We start from the raw sequence: 9,936 nt of genomic DNA on the forward strand, positions 1-9,936 counted from the left end.
GCCAGCACATTTACTTGCAAAGTTTTCCTGTGTTGAAGTTTCTGCTTTTGCACAACCTGTAATGGATTTTAACGTAAATCTGTGTTTCCTCTTTTCCCAGAAGCTTTACTGGTAATGGAAAACTGCCTTGTATCTTTTCCAAAACAGTACAGCTGTTTTCCTCTTAGATAAAAATGTTTTTGCAAGCTGTAACATTTAAGTGACAGGATTGTGTCTGTGGACCACAGAAGGTTTGAAGATAGAAACCTTTTATTTGTCCTTAGCCTGATGAAAAGTTTGTGTAACTTTTTGTTGTTGTTGTTACTTCCCATGTGTTTGCAATGATCACAGAGTTGTTTAGTTGGAATCTTTATTTGTAGTTTTACCCTGAAGTTACTAAACTGTTGCTTTAGCTTGTGACTCTTTTGTGGGCTTTGTATGTTGGGGAGGGGTTTTAAAAATGCCGACTGCTGTGAATTAATGAATTGCCTCTGTTTATAGAAATGCAGTGATGTTCAATAATGATTTGATGGCAGATGTACATTTTGTGGTTGGGCCACCAGGTGGGACTCAGCGGTTGCCAGGACACAAAGTAAGCAACAGCTGCATTACTGGTTTAGTCCTGAGGTTTACAAAGAGGGACCCTTTCCATGAGCCTGAAATGAAACTTGGTTGGGGTGGGCAGCTTGCCGATGGCAGGCGGTGCGTGTTTCACCCATCACAGAGAAGGCACAGCCTCTCCAAGGGGTCTTGGCCACGCTTAATTTTTTTCTTTGTTTCTCTCTACCCTGCTTTACGTCCCACACAAAAACATGCCCTCTTAACTCTCCAGTCATGGAAAGTTGTTGGGACAGGTTAGGAAAGTCATGTTTATTACTCTTCCCTTAGAAATTGGTTAGATACGTTTTTATTTTATTTATGCATTTATTTATTTATTTTGTAATGAGGGAACTTGTCCATTAATCTCTTAAAGCCTTGAGGTAATTGGCAGCGTAAAGACTGGCTTGCGTGAACATCTATCATGCTTTCACGGCAAGATACACTGTACCTTGGCTTTGAAAAAAGAGCAGGTGTAGGTGCTCTATGTCCACTGAACCTGATTGCCTAGACTTGTTTTTCTGGATTGATTTACTGAAAATGCTTGTAGTTTAGTGCATGAAATAAGATTTCCCTTTCTCCACAGTATGTTTTAGCTGTTGGGAGCTCTGTGTTCCATGCAATGTTCTACGGAGAACTTGCTGAGGACAAAGATGAAATCCGTATACCAGATGTCGAGCCTGCTGCTTTTCTCGCTATGCTGAAGTAAGCACCGTTCGTTTGTTTAGAGTTTGTTTATGCCATGTCTGTACTCCGCTGGTTTCACAGTTAAATGTAAGTTCTGTGTAACAGAAAGGGAGAATGATGAAGAAAGAGGGAGCTGCTTACCTTGTAAATGTTTTTGGAGAAAACTGCTGTGCATCTTTCGGTGGAAAGCATGTGGAATGGTGCAGGCATTTATAATAACACTTTGGCGTGAGATTTTTGGGAGCAAGTGGCATGTACAGTGATTTCATTTTTAATGACTTAAAGAAAAATAACTTCCTAGAGTAGGCATTGTCTAATAGAGCATATTATCTCTGACAGCATCATGTATGAAGAAGTCTTTAGAGACATATATTATATTTTTGTTTCACAGTTCCAGAAATTGTATACCTCATTTAAGTACCACCAGTTAGGAGATTTTTGAGTTTTCCAGGAGTTACTGTTTTCTGTCAACAAATGTAAAACTTACTGTGTTGAAATAATCTGATCTTTATATATACATGCATATACATACTCTTACATAAAATCACATACCATTTCTCAAGGATAAGAGGCATTTGCATTTGGTAGCAGAGGAGACATTTTTGAGACAGATGAATAGTTTTCTATAGTTTTATATGTATTTAATGGGTAATATAAAAATGTAAAGCTGTAGGGTACATACTTCTTTAAAAAATAGTTTTTTTATGTCTCATGGTGCTTTTCAGAATCCAGTACATGTTGATCAGCTAAATAGAATCCGCTTCTTTGATGTGTATTGGCGCTAGACAGTGTGATTAAAATCTGATGACAATTTTAAATAATACTCAATGATTTGTGTTAAATCCTTATTCTAGCACACCAAGTATATCAGGAATTCAAGGATATCTGCTGCTGTAGGGATTTTGGTTCACTGGAATAAATAGGTTTGTTGAAAAAAATTATTCTGTGTGTCAACAAGTTGGACAATAATCCCACAAATAGTTAAAATGTTGCAATATATTTATTGTCTGCTTCTACCGAAAAATAAGTACTGTAGTTCTAGCACTTGAAGTGTTCAATTCTCTATTTATGGTGTAGTTTTGAAATCTAATTTCTTCTAACTGAAACTTTGACAGTGGGAAATAGGGAAATTAAAGATAAGTGAGCATATGAAGTACCTACCAAAAGGGGAAACTAATTCACCACTTTTTAACAACCAACAGTTAGTGACGAGGGATGTGTACAGAAACCAGTTTTATCTGGAAAGGGTTTTGTTTTGTTTTGTTTTGTTTTGTTTTGTTTTGTTTTGTTTCCCCCGTAAAGTCAGCTTTGTATATTTGACATTGTCTCTGGCAGAGGAGAACGGCAACACGAGTTCAGCATTTTGACTGCACTGCAGTCCAGTAGTGTTGTGTTGTTGATTCAGCCACATGTATACATAATTAGGAAACATGAATAAGAAATTACAAAGTTACATTTTACCTAAGTCATTTGCTAAGCATCTTTTCTTACAGATGTATTACCTAGAATATATCTCAATACAGCTTTTTAAAATGATACATGCAGTCCACCAAAAGCGGTAAGAATAAGAAATGTAGTAGGGTGCTGTTTGCCCTTGGGCCACTGTTGATCACTACTGCACTGTCTCCAGAGTAGTGGAGGCCAGGTCTTCCAGACAAGTGCACTGTGTGGCTGAGTAGCCAGTATTCCTAGAAAGGGAATTGTCAAGAAAAAGGGAACACTGCTTACTGCTCAGTGTTCAGGGTAAGAACTACAAAGTGCTGACTGTGTTCCAGATTCCTCCCCAAGGTCCTGGTTCTCAGGTCAGGGCATCACTAAGCTGCCGGTATTTTGTGAAATCGGTCTTGCCAGTGGTGGTACATGGCTTAGCCTGTCGGAAGAAAAAGAGCTTCCTGGGAGCAAAACTGGAGGTTTCATTTGTGGTTGTGGGCATTTTATTTATTGTCATTATTGTGGGGTTTTTTTACTTTGTTCACAGAAGCCATTGCTAATCTTTTGTTAAAAGTGTTTCATGAAGTTAAAATATAGTAATGAAAGGAAAACTTCACAGCAAGTAGCTAAACACCTTAGCTAGAAAAATTTTTAAATTTAAGTGTTATCAGTTTGTATTTTTCACCCATACATACTTCTCACTGACTCTTGTACTCAACCACAGCAGTCTAAGAGAAGCAGATGATTTTTTTTTACCTTTACATACCATTTAGAGAGACTGCCACCCCCCCCCCCCAAATCACCAAGAAGTGTTTTATCTCCTGACATAAGGATGCATCACAGAATCCTAAAAATAGTGCATATTTAGGCCTTCTTGCTTTCGTCTTTTAATTAAATATATCTGGAAACAATATATTCTTTAATTCTGAAGGTAGAAGAAATGCGTGGGGGAGAGAGAGGAAAGAATTTAGGGTTTAAAAAAAGAAGAGCCAGATACAAAGTGTATGTTGGATTCTATGTAAAGGCAACTGGAAGATATTGTTGAAATCCATGTTTGATAATCTTTTGAGGTTAGAACTACTTGCAAAATATCTTGTTTAATTTCAGGTCTTATTTTGTGTTTAGGAAAAATTCAAGTCATACTTTGTTAATAGCATTAAGATGCAGTCATTGCCAACATTATAGTATTGAAGGCATTTGTTTCTATATGAATGCAGAAAATTATAAAATAAAACTATATATGTAGCATCTAGAACATAGGGAGATTATTCTTTGATTAAATATAATATGATGTATATAACAGAAACTTTGCTGTTTTTCGCTAATATTAACTCTGACATGCAGTTCTTTTTCAAACAGTTCTAATATCTTCTATTTTTTTTTTTTTGAAGACATTGAATGCAGGTTATAAAATAGAGGCTAGAATGGTAACACAAAGTTAATGTCTTTAATTATACAAAGTTACTGCTGAGTTGAAATATTAATAATTTATTAACATATTTCAGAGGTTTCTTTAATCCCTAATCATTTTTGTAATAACTATCACATAAGACAATTTTCTTGGAACTAACTTGAAAGTAGTTGCATCTTTTCTTGCTGGACACGCTCATTTTGTGAAAATTCCATTTATATGCTGTACGCTGTCTTTCAGATATATCTATTGTGATGAAATTGACTTGGCTGCTGACACAGTGCTGGCCACTCTTTATGCTGCCAAAAAGTACATTGTCCCTCACCTCGCCAGAGCCTGCGTTAATTTCCTGGAGACCAGCCTGAGCGCCAAGAACGCCTGTGTGCTCCTCTCCCAGAGCTGCCTGTTTGAGGAGCCAGACCTGACCCAGCGTTGCTGGGAGGTGATCGATGCCCAGGCTGAGTTAGCTCTCAAGTCTGAAGGATTCTGTGATATTGACTTCCAAACTCTAGAAAGTATCCTCCGCAGGGAAACTCTGAATGCCAAAGAAATTGTGGTTTTTGAGGCAGCTCTCAACTGGGCTGAAGTGGAATGCCAGCGACAAGATCTAGCTTTGAGCATTGAAAATAAACGCAAGGTCCTCGGAAAGGCGCTTTACTTGATCCGCATACCCACGATGGCCCTGGATGATTTTGCAAATGGTGCTGCACAGTCTGGAGTTTTAACTCTCAATGAGACCAATGACATCTTCCTCTGGTACACTGCAGCCAAAAAGCCTGAGTTGCAGTTTGTGAGTAAAGCCCGCAAGGGCCTCGTGCCCCAGCGCTGTCACCGCTTCCAGTCATGTGCCTATCGGAGCAACCAGTGGCGTTACCGGGGCCGCTGCGACAGCATCCAGTTTGCAGTTGACAAGAGAGTGTTCATCGCCGGCTTTGGGCTGTACGGCTCCAGCTGTGGCTCTGCAGAGTACAGTGCCAAGATTGAACTCAAGCGGCAGGGTGTTGTTCTGGGGCAGAACTTGAGCAAGTACTTCTCAGATGGCTCCAGCAATACCTTCCCCGTGTGGTTTGAGTACCCAGTGCAGATTGAGCCAGACACCTTCTACACGGCCAGCGTGATACTGGATGGCAATGAACTCAGCTACTTCGGACAAGAAGGCATGACGGAAGTTCAGTGTGGCAAGGTGACTGTCCAGTTCCAGTGCTCCTCAGATAGCACCAATGGCACTGGGGTGCAGGGAGGGCAGATCCCTGAACTTATATTCTATGCTTGAAAACACCTCCTGAAGCAGTGTGAGCTCCGAGGTGCACATCTGGTTCCTACTTGCTTGATGCTTAGCTCATCTGCAGATACATGATCCACGCAGGTAGTTCATAATGAATGAAGCTGTAGGCAGTTTCTAATTTCTTTCAACCTTTTAATTATGTACAGGCAAAAATGCAGCATTCAGCTTTTAACTATATGCTTAAAAGAGCCAAGTTCTTATTAAGCCTTTGTGGTTTTTAGAGTTGCATCTATACACCTGGGGAGAATTTGTGCTCTTTTCCAGCTGCCCACTGACCTCCCAGCTTTGTCCCACTTAAAGCGTTTGGATCACCTTGAATTTCCTCTAGGGCTTTATTTTGACAAATAGAAATAAATAGTCCAGAACAACAATGATAAGAGTTATTTTTAAGAGAACTCCCTCTCCCCCCCACCCCCCGCAAAAATTATAGGTAAATCTCAGTGTACAATTTCTGAAAGAAGTTTTGCTTCATAATAAGTAACATTTAGAAAGTAGACAGTCATGTTTAGCTCTTATTTCATTTTAAATATTTTACTCTGGGCATTATTTTTTCTCAAATCCTAAATTCATAAGATTGTTAAATGTTAAACACTGCAAAGGAAATTGGATGTTTGCTTGGGCCATGACTTCTACAAGCAGTTTTTTATTCTTTTAGTTTAGGAGATAAACTATTACTTCTTTTAGAACTAACTAAATTACAAATTTTTATTGTCAGTAGGGAAGAAATCACAGGCCTATTAATTTAAACTAAAACAGCTTATAAAGTAAACCTAAAAAAGTCCCATTCTACAAATAGTTTATTTGATGGCATGGTAGACTGCACCATTTGAAAAAAGCCAGTCTTCTCCCCACTTTGCTTCTGATCGTCACCATATGCTTGTTTTTATAAATCACACTGTATAGAATCTTATTCCCCTTTTCCCATGAAAAGAGGACCAAAAGTTCTTCAAACGTATGGAGTAACAATTAGTTTTGTAGCACTACGTGTTAATGTAATAAGATACTTTTATTTGTTGATTTTCTTTTTTTTAATCTGAAATACATTTTATCTGATCTACTTTGACCACATACATACTATCTTCTTAGTTAGTTATAATTATGTCCTGTTCCTAGACTGCTAGAATTTGGCCTTTGGCCATCTTAAAGTGCCAATATATGCCTGCAGGGTTTTAAAAAAAAGGTTTGGAGTGATATACTTGATTGTACCTAATATTCATTGTATCAGCATCCCATCCAGCCCTCTTATTTGTACGTGGCTAATGTAAACAAAGGAGGGGAAAGCTCATCCAAAAATTCTCCTTCAGTGACGGCTTGTGATGGTTTAGTGCCTGTGACCCTGGGAGTGTCCAGTGTGTTCACTTCCAGCTAAAGTATCCATGTGTTTCTGAGCAGCTTTTCTGCTCAGTGTGATCCTGAGATGGCTTCCCTCACCACCCAGAGTGTGGTCCCTGGCCGCCTCCTTCTCCTGCTCTGTGAGCCCCATGCTGGCTTGTCTGGAGCCAGGGGTTAGTCCTGGGGTGGGTGGGCGTGTGCGCGTTGTGGGCGTCGGTGCGCGTCCGTGTGCATGCAGGTATGTCTGCCGACTCAGGAATTGTCTCCTCCCTGCCTGGCCAGTAAGAGGTGAGACACAAATGGTCCCCCTGCTGGCCTGAGGAAGGCCCCAGTGAGTGACTACCCTGATCTTATTCACTGTGCTTCTGGGCCACTTTTTCCCCTGTAGATGTGGGCTTGTTGCTTTTGGCTGGCTTCCCTGACGGAGGAGAACACTGGATTATGGGAAATGTTTTAATCATGTTTGCCATTACCTATGCCTGTTAGCATAGATGATCAGAAGCTGTTACTGGTGATTATAGATGAGTATTCCCAGGACAACTTTCCAAAATTATCTAACAATTATTTCTTATTAGGGAGATGACACATAGTAGTTTTGGCAAAGTATCTATGAAACAAAGGTATGTTTTCAATTTAAGAAATACTTCTATAAAGGTCTTTGCTTTTAAATTATGGTTAAACATTTCAGTAACTCATAGCTACCATGCAAATTGGTAGACTATGTACCTGTTTAGAAGGCACTCATTTTTAAGCCAGAGGAGAAAAAACTTGATTTAGCACTAATTTCATCATCTCAGATTGTTGAGGTGGGTGTGATAACCTCAGAGTGAAGATTGCTCATTTGGTAACGCTCACTGTCAGTGCTCCTGTTAGCAAGATGCCCTCCACGTGGCTAGGGAACAGCTGGTAGAGAGCAGAGGGAGATCCTGTACACTGGGGGTGTCAGCGCTTCATTTTATGTTAATTACTATTACTTAAAAAGAAAAGACACATCCACCACCTGATTGGCTGGTGTCAAGAGCTGTGGGTTAAATTTGAAAATTGTATTTAGACTGAGAAATTTTGTATTTTAAATCCTGTTCTCCCTTTTGCATTTTCAACAACATGGAATGAAAGCTAACGTGCTTGCTTTATTTTCTTTGGTAATCTCGAATTTTGTAGCTTTTACTGTTCTGACAAGGCAGGCAACTCTAGTGTATAAACACAACTTTATTAAACAGAATACTCTGTAGATGCTTTTCCCAATGTATCTGGCAGTCTTTGTTGTTGTTCATACTGGGGATAAAGGGGAACTAGGCTAGCAGTTCTAATGTAACATTCTTTAAGCATATCTTAATATAGTATTTAAGTAAATGGTCTAATTTCTACATAATTATTGCACTGAACTGTCTTTTTTGTTTTTTAAGGTGTTAAAATAAGCTCAGCTAATTCAAGACACTAGCCACTTGTGCATCAGAGTGCTTGAATTTAGTAGCTTACAGCATTATTTATGAAGGAAAAATATATAAATATGAAGTACCTCATGTTGAATGTTATTGTACTGTATTTTTAATGTAACAGTGCAGATCTTGTTAGACACATGAATGTGTATAATCATGTTAAATGCAAATAAAAATAAAATTGGTTCATAGATTTGTTTTCCTTAGCATTTTTGTAGGTCCCTTGAAACAGTAAAAAATCCATTCTGGCACTTTTGATGCCACTACATTTTACAGAGCTGGTTTTGCTGGGTCATTTGTTTGCTAAGAATTCAGATATCTTTGATCCCTAAAGAAGTAAGAATTTGAGGCAAAAGCATAGGAGAACAATGGATATGTTAATCAATCTCATTGTTCAAAGCCTGACTGTTAAGTTAATGAGAGGAAGTGAATGGATGCATTTATATTCCCTATATGGAATTTGTGGTTTGCTGGCATTCTGATGCTGTAGTTGCTCAAATGTCTGTGGTTCTGGCCATACTAAGGGGGTGTTGATAATGAATCACATCTAGCTTTAGATGTAACCAGTGCTGCTTGTTCTTGCTGCGTTATAATAGCTTAAGTCTCTGAATGAAAAAAATAAATGTTATGTGAGAATTTTGAATATAATTTTTACATGCTCAACTAGTTTTCAATTATATTTGTCCATATCAAGTAATATATATACACACACACATTCACACATAATTATATACACGTGTACTATATTTTTTCTCTGCAGCCTTCTTTTGCTCTTCTACTATAGTTGATTGTGAAATCCTATATATTTGCTTAATCACTTCATCTACTCAGGGTTCAATTTCTAAAGCATACCTCTTAAAAAATTTTTGGAATTATTCCAGAGAATAAAGAAACTGGAAATATTTGCTCTAATCAGATTTAATTACAGATACAACCTAAATTGCAAAGGTCTCTAATCCCGGAAAGTCATCTGTTTTCTCTGTCACTATTTAAACGTAGTCCATATGGTTGTTTTCAATATCCCAAAACAATGGAAATGAGCTCCTTTGCTGGCACCCAGGATCAACATGTCACTGAAATTACACATTCTTCTCAGTGGACTCTATGGCTTGCCTACAAAAGGGAAGAAATAGGAAGGGAGAAAGCATTCTTGAGGACCTAAATCATGCAATGTAGAGGCTGAAATAAGCAAATGGCCCTGAAAATGTGTGGTTACCCTAAGTCTTTGTTAGAGGAGCACTTTGGGTGTCCTTGAGATGCCTCAATGGAAGTTGAGTACACTTTTGATTTCTAATTAATACATTTCAGCCTTTTATTTCTGAGCCATTTACATTTATTGACCAGGTATTCTCTTTGCTCAGCATTTCCTCTTATTCTTCATTCATCTTCACTTTAAAAAATATAACAAAACTGAAACTGGGGAGATATTTCAAAAGAAATTCCGCATGTATTTCTATAAGCAATATAGACACTGGTGAGAAGACCTTCTCAAGATATGGTCAGGTTGGTGAGATGGAAGTATTTGTGAGGAAGGGATGAAGACAGTGGTTGACTCTGCCAAATACCAAGCAGCATAAGACACTAGCCAGCAGCATAGATCAGTTGCTGAAGAACCTTTGGGTACATTTCTAACTTGGGCATCTCTCTCTTTTGCCTCTCTTGAGCCTTTTTTGAGGGAGAGTGGTGGGAGAGGTGTAATTCCCATCTATGCCAACCCTAACTGTCCTTATGACCCTTGTTTTCTATTTGCCTGTTTACTTAAATGTCCAATCGAC

The 9,936-nt window shown here is 38.5% G+C and overlaps 1 protein-coding gene across 3 annotated transcripts in view; it reads left to right on the top strand.

The window, feature by feature from the left end:
- Window positions 1-8,352, top strand: part of BTBD3 (BTB domain containing 3) — a 35,040-nt gene extending 26,688 nt beyond the window's left edge. For all 3 annotated transcript variants that reach the window (XM_047852750.1, XM_047852749.1, XM_047852748.1), the window contains 3 exons: window positions 481-571; window positions 1,163-1,281; window positions 4,346-8,352. In XM_047852750.1, coding sequence (XP_047708706.1) covers window positions 481-571; window positions 1,163-1,281; window positions 4,346-5,378 — 1,243 coding nt within the window. In that variant the 3' untranslated portion in view covers window positions 5,379-8,352. The remainder of the gene's footprint in view (window positions 1-480; window positions 572-1,162; window positions 1,282-4,345) is intronic.
- Window positions 8,353-9,936: the final 1,584 nt, after the last annotated feature.

The sequence above is a fragment of the Prionailurus viverrinus genome, chromosome A3, assembly GCF_022837055.1.
Source record: "Prionailurus viverrinus isolate Anna chromosome A3, UM_Priviv_1.0, whole genome shotgun sequence".
In the NCBI taxonomy this organism is placed as follows: domain Eukaryota; kingdom Metazoa; phylum Chordata; class Mammalia; order Carnivora; family Felidae; genus Prionailurus; species Prionailurus viverrinus.